At 33.0% G+C, this 19,221-nt stretch overlaps 2 protein-coding genes across 3 annotated transcripts; one reads left to right on the plus strand and one right to left on the minus strand.

Moving 5' to 3' along the window:
• Positions 1 to 924: 924 nt before the first annotated feature.
• On the plus strand, positions 925 to 12,288 carry LOC113495273 (ADP-ribosylation factor-like protein 8). The gene is made up of 5 exons (XM_026873937.1): positions 925 to 1,144; positions 3,450 to 3,530; positions 4,444 to 4,517; positions 6,125 to 6,286; positions 6,829 to 12,288. The coding sequence occupies exons 1-5, from the start codon at positions 1,022 to 1,024 to the stop codon at positions 6,950 to 6,952; spliced, it is 564 nt and encodes a 187-aa protein (XP_026729738.1). The 5' UTR covers positions 925 to 1,021; the 3' UTR covers positions 6,953 to 12,288.
• A 263-nt stretch (positions 12,289 to 12,551) lies between these two features.
• On the minus strand, positions 12,552 to 18,574 carry LOC113495271. Of its 2 annotated transcripts, none has more exons than XM_026873932.1 (6): positions 18,220 to 18,574; positions 15,932 to 16,111; positions 15,544 to 15,846; positions 15,075 to 15,235; positions 13,898 to 14,060; positions 12,552 to 13,579 (listed from the first exon to the last, which is right to left on the minus strand). In XM_026873932.1, the coding sequence occupies exons 2-6, from the start codon at positions 16,103 to 16,105 to the stop codon at positions 12,890 to 12,892; spliced, it is 1,491 nt and encodes a 496-aa protein (XP_026729733.1). In that variant the 5' UTR covers positions 16,106 to 16,111; positions 18,220 to 18,574; the 3' UTR covers positions 12,552 to 12,889. The 2 variants fall into 2 exon arrangements, with proteins under 2 accessions (XP_026729733.1, XP_026729734.1); XM_026873933.1 differs by lacking the exon at positions 18,220 to 18,574 and adding an exon at positions 17,860 to 18,198.
• Positions 18,575 to 19,221: the final 647 nt, after the last annotated feature.

Raw genomic sequence — 19,221 nt, forward strand, 5'->3', positions numbered from 1 at the left:
AGATTAATAACGCCTGAAATAAAAGTTATACGGATTTATTTTAAAGTTTCGTCGAGAAGAAATGCAATCTTATCGTATATAATATAATTTGAATAGCTCGAATCACTGATTTTTGGGAAATTACTGCCCATAATATGATGACTCACTAGACAATGGCTAGACACAAAAGCGCTCCCTTACTTTTTGTGTCAGTTTTAAAAAGGCTAAATAATTAACTGTCCAGTAATACCATCGTACTCGTATCTAAGTAGTATTAGTCCAACTAGATAATCTGCCCCGTAATCTTGTTAGTGATACTAAGACGGTAAATACAGTAGGACCACCTAGTCATACCTAATTGAGTTGGTGTTCACCAAAAAATTTCTATATTCGAACAGGTAGAAAATAAGACCAAAAACAAGTAATAAAAAAAATCGAGAGAAACCTTGCTATAATTAATAACAGTTCAAAGCAGTCATAAAAGCAATAAAATAAAAGAAGTATTTCAATAATTATGAATCTGTGTTACTACAATCTATCGACATGCCCACAACTTGAGATATGCTCATTGCATTCACAAAATCGAGTTGGTAAGTAATACAATATAAAAAATATTTGTGTACAATATAACATTGGACTCAAACAAAATAAAAGTAGAACTTTATTTTAACAAAATGTTTTTTTGCGTACGAAACATATTTTTGTTTGATGGCAATATTCAACTTGACAGCTGCCACGACGTTTAGTTGATAGTGTGTGATTTAATTAAATATGCGATTGCGTGCTTTTTTTTTGAGAACTAAACTATACTTAAAAACAAAAATATACTTTGGAATAAACGGCAACAATTTTGTTATTTTTCAGTTTTCTTTTTTCGTAAACGTTTTTCAGAGATTGTTTAAATTGGCTTCTAACACGTCACCACTAGTAAGTAACTAAACGTAAATTGAAATCTGTCAATCAAATTGTACAGCAGATTTTCGGAAGAGGCGTTCATTATTTTACGTTTTTTGCGTAAAGCACAGTGATTTAATAATTAAAAATGCTTGCTATAATCAATCGTATCCTTGATTGGATTAAAAGCTTGTTCTGGAAGGAGGAGATGGAGCTAACACTGGTTGGATTGCAATACTCGGGGAAAACAACTTTTGTTAACGTCATTGCCGTTAGTATTATCTGAAAACAATATTTTTGTGTTGTTTCGACTTCCTTATGCTTATTACCTTTATGCTGTATAGTTTTCAACATATTTGATTCGTGTGAGAAGTCAATGGATCGTATTTAGTTAGGCGAGAGTTTATGATCGTTTTTTAATGATTTCTAACGTTTGTGTGTATCGTACTTGTCGACTGCGTACAATATTATGTGATCCTATTACTCATTGTTTGCTCTCAATATTTTTCTGTGTCATTCATAACAAAGAATATTAAAGGAATCATGTTAATAATCAAGATACTATCACTGTACTGTAAAAAAATACTATTAAGTGCTTGGTGAAAGTTACATAGGTACTTAAATTTGCACGAAAACGCTTTAAAGCACATATGGCTATAATTGAAATAGTATTTTTTTTTGGTCTTTATGAATTAACATTCCAAGGGCAATAAAGATATTTGATAAAATAATATATTTAATCATCTACTTATATTTAATTTGTGCTTCTATGCATCATTTATTTATGCAAAATATTATAAGTAGAATTTATCAAAAGACTAGTAAGATTATCTTTTAATAAAGACTCTTTTTATTAGCCTTATTTGAAGCTCATTAGATTGAGGTTAACTAATTCTCAATAGATATAAATACATATAAATATTATGATGGTTATTATAACTTATTATTTATGTTTCTGACCTTTGCCACTCTAGTGAACAAGATCACATTATCCTATGTAGATAATCTATGGTTTATAACTATATGGCCTTATCTTTGAACATTCCTAATGAGAATGAAATCTTGTTTCAAACTATTGCCCTGAGGAACTCCTGCTCCCTGCTTCTAAGTTCAATTTATTATACTTAAATTTAAACATTTTGTTTCTTATTTCAAGAGGTCATTCTTTTTTATCTGTTATCATTGCTAACTATCAATTAGTGTGTGTAATATTGGTTTAGGTGTAGTATTTAAAATAATTTTAAATACATAATTATTCCTTTTTCAAATGTGGTTGATTGTTTTAGCTTTAAAAATATTACAGTTAGACCAACAGTTACTCTTACATTTAAAATATTTAATTTAGATTCTAAAGGATCATATGACAGTTGAAAATATTTCATTTATCAGTGTCCTAAGCCAATGTCATACTAATATTGAATACAAGTGTGTTCAATGTAGTTCATTTACCTCTTATCTTATCAACAACAGCTTTAGATTCAATGTTTATTTAAATTTAATACCAGGATTGGATCCATTTAAAGTTCAAAATTAAATAATACTTTGAATTAATTAGTCGTTATGGTTGTATCTATGTTTTATCTGTGGTGTATTTTGATTAGTATCACATTTTGGATATCTTGTTCTTATCTCAGCATCTTACTTCCTTATCTTACTAAGTATAATTTAGAATTAAGACAAACCAAATTATATTTAATAATAGATTGTGGGAAAATGTGGGACCGAAAAATATTATTATTCAAATTCTAGGAAAAGTTTTTCTTGTTTTGCCCCAAGATTTTGTTGAATAATTAAAAATATAAATGTCATGTCGTACAAATATAAAATAATTGAATTTATCTATTTTATATAGAAATACCTTTCTTATTATACAATTTACCTTAATGAAGCTGATAAAGAACTTTGATGACGTTTAGAATGAAAGTTTGAAGTGTCAAGTTACATATTAACTAATATTTGTAAGCTGAAATTAAAGGCAGAATAAGGGAACCATTGTTGATAATTTACCAACAATATTTTTTTTTTTTAAATTAAGCCATCTGAATTATAATTATATATGTATCTCATATACTCCCACGCTTCCATATATAGTAAAGTGATTCATTAGATATTCATACAAATGATAAAGTGTTTATTTTGTAAAACATACATACATGACATTATCACAAGGTCATAATATATTACATTTTATCTGTATTGGAATCTCTTGTTTGGCGTTCTCACTGTTCTCGTGTGAAATTAAATAGAGCTTTTATTTGGAATTTAATCATGAGCCACCTTAAAAACATACTATGCAAAATAAATCAAATATCAAAAAATGAAATCAAAACTAAAAGTTTTGCAGGCATTTTTAAAACATTACAGTAATGACTCTAGTTGCAAAGTAATAAAATGTCAGACATATTTTTTTGTTTTATATAATTACTGTTTTAATACCTCTGAAGAAAATTTTGTATAAAGAAGGCTTGTAGCTGAGCAACATTGACTATACTAATGTTTAAATTATGAAGGCGTTTTTATATCTTCTTGTTAATCACTATAAAGGGTTAATATCCTTGACTTTTCTTTTTCCACAGTCTGGTCAGTTCAGCGAAGACATGATACCAACAGTTGGCTTCAACATGCGCAAAATCACTAAAGGAAATGTCACTATTAAGGTAATTAACAAAACATTACATAGTATAAATAAATTAATAGTTATTGACTTTGTGAATTTGAAGTGTAATGTGATAAAAATAATTAGCAAAAATCAGGAAAATGTGATTTGTAACCAAAATTTGTATAACTTTCGTGTACAACATCAATATTGTAACTGTATGACTAAGGGCCGATTTTTCAATCGCCCGATAACTTTTATTTGATGTTTTGACAGCTTTTGTATAGAAAATATGTCAAACGGCCATATTTATTCCTCAGATAAAAGTTATCTGACGATTGAAAAATCGGGCCTAAGTGTCATTAATACTAATTTATCTAGAGGGTATGTATAATTATTTATATACATGTACATTAATTTCGTATTTTTCCTTTTTTACGTATTTATATAGTTACTAGCTGTTACCGGCGACTTCGTCCGCGTGGTTCTAAAATAAGATATTTTCTCGTAATTAATCTTAGACTATGTGTTACTCCAGGGTGTCAACTAACTCCATACCAAAATTCTATAAATCGGTTCAGCCGTTTTGACGTGAAGAAGTAACAAACATACACACTCACAAACTTTCGCCTTTATAATATTAGTGGGAAGTGGGATTAGTGGGATATTCATAATATACAAAAACTTGCTTCTTACTTTCTCAATAATTTACAGTGCATCTTCCATGTATTTATCTCTGCATCATCCTAACTAACGGTCGACTGGTAGAGTATGCCTAATGCATTGAGTCTGCCTCTGAACAGTCTGAACATGTTGTGCATAAAGGATAAATAAATAATATTATATTTTGCAATTGAACTTATATGGTATTCTGATAATTCTTATTGCTAGATGCTGTTATATAGCTATTCCTCTATAGCATTATGTGGAGGGTCTATGCTTCTTTTAATACGTTTTCTTTATAATGTTTTCAGGTTTGGGATATTGGAGGTCAGCCCCGTTTCCGTTCCATGTGGGAGAGGTATTGCCGAGGCGTAAATGCTATTGTGTAAGTAATATATTTCTAAACCCTATTACTTCTAAATCTTTTATTTCATAAAAGCAGTTGGATCACCTCTGTCGGAAGTCATGTTCAATTGTGGGTGCTGGCTATTATTAAGACATCATTGACAATTGTTAAAGGTAGCAGCTAGAGAGTTTGATAACTAGTCATACTAAGGGATATCATGTTGCCCAGATTATTGGGTTGAGGAGATCAGACGGGCAGTTGCCCTTTGTAAGACACTTAGCTGAATCTAGTTAGACTGGGAGCAGACCCCAACATAGTTGGGAGAAGGTTAAGCTGCCGACGAATAGCTGTTGTTGCTGCAATTTCTTTCTTTTATTTCCCATCCATGCATAGAACATTTTGTTATGCAAAAATGATAATACCGAGCGCTTATTATTAACTAAAATGCAAGTCTTGTCATTGTGTAATCGAGATACTACTACTCTCAGTGTGCATCTGTCTCGCTTCCACTGTGACATCGGTCTTACTGGCAAATTTTTTCACATCAATAAATGTACACACAATGAACTGTAATTGGTTTATATGAAGTGAAAATCCATTTGAACTTGAACTTCGCAAAGGTCAAATACACTCCTTTGATGTATCAAGGATTCGTTATAAATTATGTAATTACCTAAACATCTGTCGTTTGAGTGGTCATTTTTTTAACCGCCTTCAAAAAGGAGGAGGATTATAATGTACGGGTTTTTTTTTCATATTTGTTACCTCAGTACTTCGGACTGGACAAACCGATTATGTAGATTATTTTTTCATTAAACGTAAAATAGCTGTCATCTGGTCCCATATAAATTTCATTAATGTTGGCGGCTCAGGAGGTTATATCAGTTTTAAAGACGGTTAAAAAAAATAATTTACTAGTCACGTAAAAATTAGTACAATCACCATTTTTCTGTGAATCGCTTCCAATATTTACGAAGTTTTCAGGGTTACATGTGTAGGCCACATGGGTATCGATTACATTTACCGATAGCTTCGTGATTCGTCATAACAATTTGTTCGTTTTTATTAAACACTGTTATTGGATATAATTTTGTTCTCACATTAATGTGCTCGGTTGTACAGTTATCATTTTGTTTTAGTGTAATGTATTTCTTATTTTTAGGATTTTGATGTCGGTCATGTTGGCCCTTTTTTATGAAAAGTTGTTAGTTTTGATTTATATTTGCATACCTTACCCTTACTGTGTCTAACGGACTAAATGATATATTTTCGACGGATACTTTTCCTTTAAATTGTATATTTGTCTAATATAATGTACGTGATTTAGGACCTCATTTCTCACAGTACTTAACTGAGAATTATACAGTAAGCGACTACTGATTGTCTTTGTGATTTGAATATCTGTGATACCTCCCTCGCAACACAAATCTTAACTTCCTTAATTCTTTTTAAAATTAAAATGGAGACTATTAGCTGGATCCTACAATATATCGACTATATCCTTACCAATTAGTAATTATAATTCACCTTTTGAAAAGGTAAAAAACATACATAAACACATGTTTTCTCCTTCCAATATGATTGTTACAACTGTCCATATATATCCAATATGAAACCCCCGACTAACACGAACTCGTTGCCCGCAGCTACATGGTGGACGCGGCGGACCCCGACAAGATCGAGGCGTCCCGCAACGAGCTGCACTCGCTGCTGGAGAAGCAGCAGCTCACCGGCATCCCCGTGCTGGTGCTGGGCAACAAGCGCGACCTGCCGCACGCGCTCGACGAACACGGACTCATCGAGAGGATGTGAGCTACTTATCATTTCACTCGCTATTTCTATAGATCCTAAACTTTTCTACACTAGGGTGTACCCAATACAATACTAAGTGTCGTATACAAAATAGAAAAGCGAAATAATTAATAATTAATAAAGTATAAAACAAAGCTCCTCCTCCCTCCTACCATAATGCTGTGCCCTACGGGGTCCATAATTGTTCATTCTACCTAAAATTACCACCTTTAACTACATTGTGGAAGCAAAAATAATTCAGTATTGAGAAGTTCAAAAAGGAGAAGGTTCTCTCTCCGCTCTCTCTCTATCTCTAACCCCCGAAATTTACTTACCCCCTTACTAACTTCGGATTGGATTTTTTTTTAACCGGAGAGTTCCGTTCATAATTCTCGCTAAAAGAACTTAATTTCTTGAGGACTTTATATAGCAAAACTTATGGAATATTCGTGACAAAGGCACATGTTAATTAAACCTTTTTTATGTTCCTATAATATCAACTGAGCAAAGTTTTTCAGCAGTTTATTAATGAGTTAAACAACCTACTTTTATTGTCCAGGAACCTGTCAGCTATCCAAGACCGCGAGATATGCTGCTACTCCATCTCGTGCAAAGAGAAAGACAACATCGACATCACGCTACAGTGGCTCATCACGCACAGTAAGTCTGGTAGCGCGCGTTAATCGCACACAATTATCAACTCTATGTGCAAGTCATCTTTACCACTTAAGGCGCAGTTTTGCCTGCAATTTCATTTGAAGGCCTTGAGTTTGTGTTATTTTAGAGTCATTCCAATAGATCTTACAGCGGGCATAGACACTCGAAACGTTTTTTATACATTGGCCGCAAACGAAATCATTGTGACTTTAAAAAATATTTGTTTTTAAATAAGGCTGTGACAAGAATGAATTTATCTATTTTTATGTTTAATGCACTTGTACGTCTATGTCTCGTGATGAGGCACGTCTTTGTGAATTTATCGACCTTTGTCATAACTGATCTGAGGACTAATTCGGATGCCCTCCATTATAAACAGTTTCATGCAAGTCAGATGTTACTACGGCTAATTTATTCACGCTGTAGTTACCCTGCGACATACGGGTACAATAAAATTTGCCTGATATGCTATCACCAGCAAAGGAAAATCGCTTTTATGTCTTAACTTTAAGATTCATAATATCATTAACAGCAAAATAGTATGTGAATATCTTCGTATATACTCTGGCTTGTGTTATTCCGAATTTGGTTTATAGAAGGACAGAAGATAATACTAAAAGTTTTCGGAGGCTCTCTCATAGACACCATGAACTCGTGATAACATTCCCAAATTTGAAATTCTATAATCGTTAATACTGCGCCTTAGGAATTGTGTGTTGAAGAGATGATCTTGTTGCATTATGTAAATTGCGACTAAAATGGTATTAGAATGCTTTATCACAATGAATGTGACGTAGACTATACCATTTTATAAATAAAACAAAAAGTGTCGCTTTCGAGGCAATAAAAAAATTAAAATAAATCTTTAAAATTGGATTAAGCCAAAGTTAGTTTGCTGTGAATCTGTTTTAACTTTCGCAAGTTATGATTTCTTGCATTCGTGCAAGACTGCCTCGAAGCCTTGCTACTACGCGTTTAACCTTGCCTCCGCAGTGTAGCGCGTTATTCATTGTGATCAAAGCAATTCCATGTCATTCGAATCGTGATATAAACTTAGCTTGAGTTATGCACTCTCTAAAACAATTGATGTGGTATATTATCTTGTCACAATACAATCATTGGCTTCAATTAGTTTTCATTGTTTGAAAATGGTGCCAAGCTGTAATTTTGTTTGTTATAATTATCTGATTATTTACATTAAATATTTATTGACACACAATAAGCCTTTATATGTGAAAAGATAATGTCACATTAGAAACGTATACACACATCTAAAATATAGTTCCTCCAAGATATGTTATCACGTCCATTTTGATAGGACTAGTTTTTTTGATATCACAGAGAATGCTGAAATTACACCAATAGTGTATTACATTAGATTTGTAGAAACTGGAACAGGACATATCAATTGTTTCAGGCTTTATTCATGTAAAATTGACTAAACTTTAAACGTCGAGGACACTATATTTTAGATGCTAGTACTATCATACTAGAGTATTTAGATTCCTTAATAATATTAGCGTTATATATATTATAAATAAATATACTTATCACATATTGTTAGCTAAAAAAATAAGTTTAAATGTATCTAGTGTGCGAGTTGTTTTGTTTGATGTATTGTTAGAAAACTGTATATAAGAAAACAGGAATACAAACTTATTTATATTCAGAATTATATGAAACAAAAGTATTTTTTTATTATTGATTTGTTTTACCAACATTTTCATTAAAACATACGAAAATGCTGATTTGTTTATATGGGTTGTGCGTTTCGCGCGTGCGAGCTCTTTACGAACGTTCGAACTGTGGAAGCGAGAAAGTGATATGTTCCGTCTCGCTTGTACCGATTATATGCGTCGTATGGCTTCCATAATTCGACCTGAGCTTGAAGGGGTGTACTTCAAGCTAAAAATTAAATGCTTCCCAGTTAAAAATGTTATAAAACAATAATAATTTATGGATAAAACAAATTCCTATTTATTTGAATCAAATTCACTCGCACACTAGCAATGTTTTGTCGAATATAGAAAGTCACTAGATGTGTAATTAATTGAAACTAAAAAACTACCCGCTTCGACTGCACATTATGTTTATATAAACGTTTATAAATAGTTATTATATATTGTAATATACATAGATTCGACGATCAAGGAGAGAGTTTATTCTTTGGCGCTGGTTGACGTAGAACTTATAGGATATTAAACTATCGATTAATTATTATGAAGTGTTTGTTTTTATTCTAATGATGGCGCTGATTCTCGTAAACACAAACTAAAACCCTCATAAATAAAAAAGAGAGGCACACTTAGATGGCAAAATTATAATCGCGTATAAATTAAGGCAACTTGCCTTCAGCCCTGATACATACCTATTGGTTTCTATCTATCGTTGTCCTATTTCTCCATTGTACGTGAAGAAAATATAGCAACAGTAATTATAGTTAAGTTCGTGAACTACAGAATCTCCGCCAATGCTTAACCAAACTCCAGCTGTAACGCAACACTAGCGCCATTGACAAGTGGTGTGTTCTGTAACTACAATAAGGCAACCCATGGATAGTGGGGGTTAGTTAACACAGACTGAGTATTATCGAGTGAATCGATGAGATTATCTCAAATAGTTTTTTCATTTAATTGTTTTACCTAATTGATGTTAACTTTTTAGAAACAATTATATTATCGATGAATTTCATTATTGGACAACAAACATTACAGTTTTGAGTTGGTTTTCTTTTTATTGCTCCCGTGGTTAGTCAAAACAGCCTTGGCTGCATTTTCTGACCTCTTTAGTTAGATAAACAGACAGTTTCTAGAAGTCTGATAACAAATATACTGATCGCCGACTGACACAGGGGCTCATTGATTGCTTGTCTGCTGATTAAAAATCACCGTAGATGTGACAAGTTTAATTGATCGGCTTTTAAGAAACTGTTAATACAGTCATTACTTGCAATTAATATTACTAAGTTTATTGATTAGGTCTAGAATCTGACTGTAGCTCTTTATATGTAATTTATCAATTATTTATAAATAAATTGCGTCAGCACAAACAAGGATATTATACTCCAATTTATTCATAGAACTGTGAGTGAAGGCAATTTTTACTGCAGAATATTTCCAAAATGATTAAATTATTTGAGGTATTTGTACAACAATTATTATTTTATGTAATGGTGCGTTTATATTGTATGGCTGTAACTTATCTTTTTTCTATAAATTAATATAACACGCAGATGTAACAATTGTTAAGGTGTCTTTATTTTTAATTAGCCTTTAAAAGTGTTTATCACTTGTTTGCTCAGTTACACAGTCGTAACGTGTTGGTCGGTAATATCTACTACCAACCTTGGAATATACTACGCATAAGGGTTTGTAACAATGGCGTCACTTTTCACGAATAAAATTGTAACCTGAATTGTCATTTTAGAATAACGAGGCTGACTTAAGGTTGGTTTGTTAATGTAGATTGTTTAGAAATGTTGAATCGTAGTTTCCGAACAAATATTTAATAATAATTAAAGTCCTGTTACAGAATACCTTTTCAGTTTGTGGCGGCGTGAAGCTGCAAAGTTGTCTTCGATAGCGCCTTGAAAGAAGTACCGTGACACGGGGCGAATAGGATTAGGTGGGGGTAAATCGAATGTAATGACTTCCAAAGTTGTACAGTATAAACGTATAGTTTATTATTGCTTTTGACTGTCTCGTAAATTATTTCAGAGCTATTTTCATTTTAAATAAAAATCCGTAAACACCGAACATATTTACAAAATCCGTCACAATTTACCCCGCCAATCCTATTCTCCCCGTTTTACCGATAACAAGCTTTAAAGAACCAATTTTGTTTGTATACGTAGACAGTTAGTTCCAGTTATACAGCATAAAACAATTGAATGGTAAACTAAAAGACGGTATCTGGAAGTCTATTCTGAGACAGACCCTCTCGTCAAGTGATATAAATCAAAAGAAAACGCTCAAATCTGTGAAGGTGGTAGGTATAAGCCGCGTGATTAAACGAAAAGTTCTTTGCTATAAGACCGTCTTCTACGAAATTAGTAACATTATATTTTGTTTAATCATGTGATATGCAAAAAAGATTATTTTATTATGTTATGTTATAGAAAGGTCACTTGGCTAGGGGCTGTCTAGCCTATTGTCAAAGGAATCGATTGGCTGACCAAAAATACAAACCAATCACAGCTCTTGACGGAGGTTGGATATGAAATCAGTATTTTCTTTCAGATGAGGGATGAGTCTCGAATAATTTCCGCTTGGATAAAAGCACTGTCAGTGGCGTAGGCTTTAACTGTCACAATACGATCTAAAATTTTAAGTTCTGTCGTGTCAGCCTTTACATAACGTGTTAAGTAAACAAGGAATAAAGTGAACCCCGCATTATTGTATGTAAACATAATGTTTTTCATGTAACGTGCATGTAAATATATAAGTCGAAATCAGATGTATCGAATGTTACGTGATACGGGTTGACAATATTTTGTAAGGAAATGATTAGTTTAGCTCAACACTAGCTTACAAGTACGTATGTAGTATTGAGTGACCGATTCAAGGCCGTTTTCAGGTTACCTAAATAAATTATCTCACGCATGTCGTTTTTGTTTGATAACAAAATTAAGGGGCACGTGTGGACAACAATAGCGTGTAATGTAATCGTTGTTTATAAAGTAATGTCGACCAATAAAGGAGTACTTGTCGCTTTGGATTCTATAGCTTGCGAATTAGTTTGTTGAGGTCAATTCTAATTTCCTTTCATAAAAAAATTACGCAAAATGTTTTTAAGTAATACTTAGGTATACCTAAAGAAGTAGATGTTTTTGAGACAAAATCGTCGAAATCGTTATCAAAATCTACTACTAAAGTGGCTTTACTTTCACAATTCAAGGAAAAAGGCAAGCTCTAGAAGCAGCAATGATATGCCTTCAGTAGTCCGAACCTAATTTGAGCACGATTTCCCTCAAATTTGAGCAATAAAGAAGCAACTTATTTATATCAGGAACAAAGAAAATAGATATCAACGCGACAAGTATTCAAATGTAACTTTTGTAGATGTGTACCGTTAATACAGAGGGCTATTACCAAGTAGTATTGCATTTGTGGAAGGGAGAAGACGAGTCTTACATTTAGAGCTCTGTCCCGCTTACACAATTGCAAAATATATTACTGGAATACGTGGTGGTATTCCCCCAGGGCTGTACTAGCGGTCCTCACCTACACAAGTCACATGTGAAGTGGGTTAAGGCGGTATCAAAATTTGTATGTATAATACGCGTTGTATATTTCCAAAAAGGAGTTTCTCTTGATAGTTTGTACTCTGTTTTTAACAAAAATAAATATCATAAGGGCTGCAAGTGTTGTGTTTATTTTATTACCTTTAACCTATATATAAGGTCTATAGAAATAGTTACATTTCTCCAAGTGATATCTATAATAACAAAATGTCTGTAGACTATAATCTGATGAATCGATTTCAAAGTAGAATAATTAAGATACGACTCTTAATTAGTTTCCAGAAGAAGAGATACCATGGCGATACCTAATTTGTGAAAAGTCTTGTCCATGGACATAATTTTACTAATTTCCTCACCTTAAACTAGAAGTAGACAAAAGAAACGTAAATAGTACTATTTTATTCGTTTAAATGTGTCATCCACAATTAAGTAACAGTTATCATTCCAGTACATAAGTATATAAAATAAGAGATTAAAATTTTGGCTTTAAAGAATTCATTTTTTTCTTATACAGAGATCAATTTTAGTAACCACACGCCACAGCCACATCGCTTAAAGACTAAAATAGTAAACGCAATGCTTCGCAATTCGCATATTTCATTGGTCCAATTGCAACAAATTTCTTTTGTAAGTCACTCAAGTAAAAATCCTCTTTTAATACTGCCTTTAATGGGCTTACCTGATCCTTTTGAAAAGGACCCCGTATCAATTCTTAAAGCTTCTATTCACATTCATAATCATACTGGAATTGGATTTTTTTAGCGTCTGCCATCGACATACCTCTCGGGGTCACAGGTTTCACAGAACTTTTACCGTTAACAATATCGGCAATTTGCTTATTTTCCAATCTTTGAAGCCTATCCTCTAAGTAATTAACTCTGCATTCGAGTTGTTTAAGCTTAACCTCAAATTCCTGAATTTTATCATCTTTCGCCTGATCTTTATCACGCTGCGAATCAATTTCATCTAGTTCTAGATTTAACATCTTTAGTTGATTGAACATTGAACTATCAGATGAACATTCAGAAATGCTTAAATTCTCGGCTTGTTTCTGATAGAATTCAGAGTTCTTAAACAGTTTGAGTTCTTCGGCAGTCAGGAGGTAGGCTACGACTTTCTCGACGTCGTTCGCGTCGATACTGGCGAGCACATCTCTCAGTTTGTCAGAATATACCTTTTGCAGGGTTGGCTTTAGGCCTTCGATCAAATTGTGATTGCAGTTCCAAAAGAAAGGAATCTCCTTCTTCAGAATAGCTAAATGCAACTCTTCCACCATCGTACGAAACAGGACGCTCACTTTGTTTTGCCAATATGTTTTATCATTCATATCGTGGACTTTCTTTAGGAAGATCGATTTGATATAGTAGCTGGCGATTGCTTTCATCTCAAGAGCATCGCGGAGTTTTTTCACCTGTAAATGATATGATATCGTTTTAGAAAATCCATATCTGAAGCAGCATCTATATGAACAGCACGTTATTTGTGCTGAGCAATGCTCCCCCTTTCAACAACTTGATCATATGCGGGTTTAGATATAAATTAAGAGACTTTCATAAATAAAAATATTTAGTTATTTTGGTTAACTAGCTGACCCATGTCGACTATTCTTCGAGTTTCGAGTCTATTTTTCGAGTTTATTTTGGATTTCATAGTCGATTCCATAAACTCCTGTACAACGTCACAAACTTTGCTTCTTTATAATATAAGTACAACTTAAGAAGACTCTTACCAGCCGGATAGTGGTCTTCAAAGCCTTGCAGTCCTTGATGAGTTCTCTCTCTTGTTCTTGAAAGGAGAGACGCCAGCACCGGTTTACGAGAGTCTTGTCGTTCACCCCCTTGTTCGGCTTGGGCACCACCAACCAATCTTTAGCTTTCACACCGTCAATTACTCTGAAATAGATGGTTTTTGTATAAACGAAGCGAACTTTTCTCTAGTTTTACTTCTTTTTGAGGTATTTATTAGTATATACAATATTTATTATCGCTGAACTGAGTGATATGTTTTTCTTTTTTTTTCCTGATCTGTTATCACTTGGCCTTTCATCCGGTCTCAGATTGTCGTTGAGTTTTGGGACACCCTTTATAAGTATTAATGCAGAGTGATTTAATTCTGGAACATTACTTTAGAAACAGTCCTACTTTTAATTTCAAATGCTAAGGTTCCTTTTTCATCCTAATATTTATTATTATTTACTTTCATTCAACAGTCATCTATTGGTTTCAAAAAGCCCAGTAGTGGTGCCACTACTAAGTTATAGCGGCGCTGCTACTTGTTTCTAAAAGTTAAATAAAAACTTTTTGAATTACACATTGTCGCCACAGTGGCGCCACTGTACCGCCATCCTTGACTTGACTTTAAGGCTGGAAATGCGGCCCGTCTGAGCATCTAGCTGAGCGTCTAGAGCCTAATTTGACGCCGCTTTTAAGGCGTTCGTTCCTCAACTTTCGTTGCCGAGGTTTCTACACCCCGTTATAATCAATATGTCTAGCTGTACATAAGGGGCTATGACGTCACAATGGCAACATCGAATAAAACTAATTAAAATAATACGCTCGTTCAAAGCAATAGTGGATGAGTTAAGACTAAGTGAATACTTAATCAATCATTACCATTTATGATGTGAGACGTGTATTGTATTCTACAACTTATGGCAGGCAACCTGCTAAAAATCGATTAAATGGTAAACCCCCTTTATTTCGCGGGTGCGATTCCTGCGAAAGAACAAGGATTAGTGTGAACCACCAATGCTTGTCTTAAATCTGTCTGTTTGTGAAAGCATTGAATTCCTTAACGGGATACGTGTTATTTTTTAAATGGCAAATGAAAAAAAGCCGCTTTATAGCTCACCCTTTTTCAGGTTTAAGCATTGATCAAATAGATAAACATAAGATTTCTAGTCTTACCTGTAACCTTCTGGACAAGCAGGGAAGGTGAATTTGATGACAGGCACCAGGTCGACGTCCAGAGAATACTTGTCATTGCCCTCATCGTTGCGGATGTTCAGCGTGTAAGCTGGACCGGATTCCTTGTACGTCAGCAGGTATACATCACCGTTAACGGTCACCTGTAAATGTATATGTTGTTAGACGCTCGAGGCTAAGCTACAACTGCACAAGGGATCGATCGTAGGAATATGCTGACGGATGGGTGGTCCTTCGTGTTTTGGGAGACACGTTAATTTTTGGGTCCCGGCTGTTACTAACACGCTAAGAAGCTAGAAAGTCCGACTTCTTACCAGTCAAACTAGTCCAGGTAACTGGGTGTAGAAAGTCAGATAGGCAGTCGCTCCTTGTAAAACCATGACACTTAGCTGAAATCGGTTAGACTGGCCGACCGGCCGAAAAAAAACTTCATGTTCTGTCTCCACATTACCTTCATATCCATAATGTTCAGAGCCTTCTGTACGATCCCGTGCATCCACTGTCGGAACTTATTCTGAAGGAAGTATTTCTCCGAGTCCCGCCATTCGCGCGTCACCTTATGACACTTCTCCCAGTCCGGCTGTTTGTCCAAGTTGTCAAAGGCATTCGTAATTTTTAGTTTAACGAAGCCTGGTTGTTCGTTTTCAATGATGATTTCGCCATAATTGATTGGTAGCCGAATGACAATGTCCATATCGAATTCATCCATTCTGCCCACTTTGATGTTATCTGAGACGCTTCCGGCATACATAATCTGGTAAATTTAAAACAATATAAAAAAACTGCATAATTTTTTGTTAATATACAGTAAATAAAAATATTTGACAAAATATGTTTACATTCTTGCTGTACTTCTTGAAATAGTTGCACTGTTCGCCCATCTTCTGCTTGACTTGCTCGAAAACGCTTTTGAACACTTCTTGGGACTTTTTAAAGTCTTCATCTTTGATTGAAATGAATTGCTTAAACACCTCAGCTAAGTACAAATCCAAACTCTTCTTTTTGGTGCTCATTTTTCACTGTAATAGAAATAACTGCTAATTAGTCAATTTAAAATTAGAAAAATAACTAACAAGAATCAAAATGGAGTCAACCAGCGATAACGCCGTCATTTTGTCCTTTGCTTCATTTTAAAGCTATGAATCTTACAGTACTCAATTCATTGTTTAAAAACAAAGATGTGATATATTGGGTCGACTTTTTAAATTGATGAGTTTCTCAATAGTAATTCGAATTCACGAATAATGTAATAGTTTTATGCCTTTTTCCTAGTTGAGAATTAAATTCTTTACTTTAATAATTGATCGTCATCATCAGCTGCTGTATATAGGCCTCTAGACTTAATATAAAGTCCAATACTACATAAATTTATAAAGTGTCTAAGTATTAATTGTTATCAATAATTCAATTATGTTTATCTTTAAATACTTTGAAATAGGTACTTGCTGCATCATGTAGCTGTATTATAAATACGAAGAAAGTGATAAGAACACTTATGTCAGTGCTATGTTACAAATAGTTTTATCTGACCTTTTTTTTATTTCAAAATAATTATTTTGAGTGAATCTTTGACTGCTAAGTAACTCATAATCAACTCATTAATTTTAAAATGTTCATCAAAGTATTTAACGAATTAATTAAGAATTACATAATTAAAACATTGTTTACTTAATTTAGGTTTCATGTATTTGTGATAGTTATGATAAGAAATGTTGTTGACAATACAACTAAACTGATTATTTATATTTCCTGTGCATGGAAATTAAAACTATATAACACATTATCATTGGATGAACTGAGTTTCCTGTACCTATTATTTAAGCCTGCCCATTCAATATTCATAATACATAAAAACTCATTGTAGGCTCTTTTTAATACTTAATGTTCCTTGTTATTCAGCCTTTTGACTGGCCATATAAGGATTACAATTCACAAGTATTTGCCCTATCCTGATACAATAGACAATGAAATATATTCAGCAGTTTTTTTGGCATGGTGAACTCCACCATACCATAAACTATACTTGTATATGGTTTGAATAAAGAATTTCAAAATGTTGTATTTTCAACACAAAACACTTGTATACCAAACTATAAACTCTATCTAGATTTTTAGTTCAGAAATACTTTTTAGGCAGTTTAAAAATGAATTTGTTTAGATTATTCGCATAATAGATCCAGAAGTAAATGGTATTTACAGATGACAAACCTTGATATTTAAATTTGTAATGAATAAATTGAAATAAAGCCAAAAATAATATTTTCAAATAATAGTTCCAGACTGCAAATTAAAGGCTTAATTCAAACAATAACTACTCAAAAACTGAAATTAAGTTGTTTAGAAACCTTTTTTAATATACCTACTGTATTGCATCAGGTTTTGTTACACTCTGTTTTACAAATAGTTATGAAAATAGAAATTCTAACTGGAAATATAAACATTTAACCAAAGCATGCGGTTAACGTCAACATAATAATATAATGTTTGGAAACATTGTTTATCCTTAGCTTTAGACTTGCCAACAGTCTCATATATCACCTATTTGCTTGGCAGAACTGAGATCTAGATATGAATAGCAGTCCATTGATCTCTGTTTTTGACTAATTATATAAATCTGTGCGCAATTATTTTCATTAATATCTCATTAAAGATAAGGAGTTTTAAAATATCAACACTATTTTTACTTCACACTAAAAGGTTGAAAATAAAAAAATGTCATAAACAATAATTAATAGTATTTGTAACATTACAAGATTGAAATACTTACATTAATTTATTAATCACAAATAGAATTTAACACACTAAGATGGTCACACAACAGTTTTGTTTTGTATGTTGTCACATACAGTAAAGCAAAGTAAGAAACCAATCAAACAAAGCACCCATTTGCAAGAGGAAATTTCTCTGATGTAGTTATGGGCAGAATAGGGACTGCACTGCTATTTATAACTTGCTTCTACAAACCATAAATAGCCACAACACAGCTACTTAAAGAATTATGAGACATTTTACATCATTTAAATTGATAATTACTATGAAACCATTAACAAATGACACCCACTTAATGAATGCTTTAATTCTTTATCACTCAACTGATTACAAGTACAATAATAATACTGCTACTAACCAGGATTCAGTTTTTTTTTTTTTCAAGTCACTGCAAAAAGATTAAGGAACTCGGTTGACCGGTTCCGTGCGTCGTAATACGTTGTATGTGTGGCAGAATACTTCATGCTTCCTTCGGCTGCAACTTCACAAGCTAAAAAAGCCGGGATTTCCATGGAAGATAAGTAAGTGTTGGCGTATTCAAAATCAAAAGTGTACATTAATCGTATATTACTAAGACGCAAAATATCGTAAAACTCTTTTCTATTAGTTCCGAATGCGTATATATTAGTTAGATATAGTTAATATATAAATTAGTAAACTACGTTAAATCCAATTTTATTCAACACAGAACACTTCTATTCCAAACGAAGTTTAGGCATCCCTATTAACCCTATCTACACAATAACTAAACTTTTTAGGGAGTTTAAGCAGGCATTTCTTTATATAATTTGCATAAAACAAATTCACACGCAAGAAAGTATTTACAGATGACAAAAACAGGTAAATTGTGTTGTGACATTTGAAACGACAATTAATGTGACTTTGACAGAAACAGCTGAAAAATTAGCGTAACCACAGATTATATTTCATTAAACAAGTTATAAAGTTTTTGAATTATTATAATAACCTAAAGTACACTTAAGTCGAAATTATTTCTTAATCTATTTGATTTAATTTTAATTTAAATAAATACCAGGACTGTTTTATCTCCTTTGGCACTAATAGTAAATAGAATGAGAACTTGCGCGTTTGATACAAATCGGTCATTGTAATGCGTCTAATCTAAGCTTCGAGTATGGCAAAAAAAAATTACATACACACTGAGTGTGACACATCACAAGTCATTTTTAAATTTACTTTTGTTTTGAATGAAAATAATTTAAGTTCGTTTTTTTTTTTCAAGACATTGATCGTGTACACAATACGACATTACCGGCAAAACTTGTCAGCTCTCACTTCACGGCAATAAAGTTCAATTTCGTACAATTCAATGATCATGAGTATGGTCTGGCAGCTATAA

This window comes from Trichoplusia ni, chromosome 6 (genome assembly GCF_003590095.1).
Source record: "Trichoplusia ni isolate ovarian cell line Hi5 chromosome 6, tn1, whole genome shotgun sequence".
Classification (NCBI taxonomy): Eukaryota; Metazoa; Arthropoda; class Insecta; order Lepidoptera; family Noctuidae; genus Trichoplusia; species Trichoplusia ni.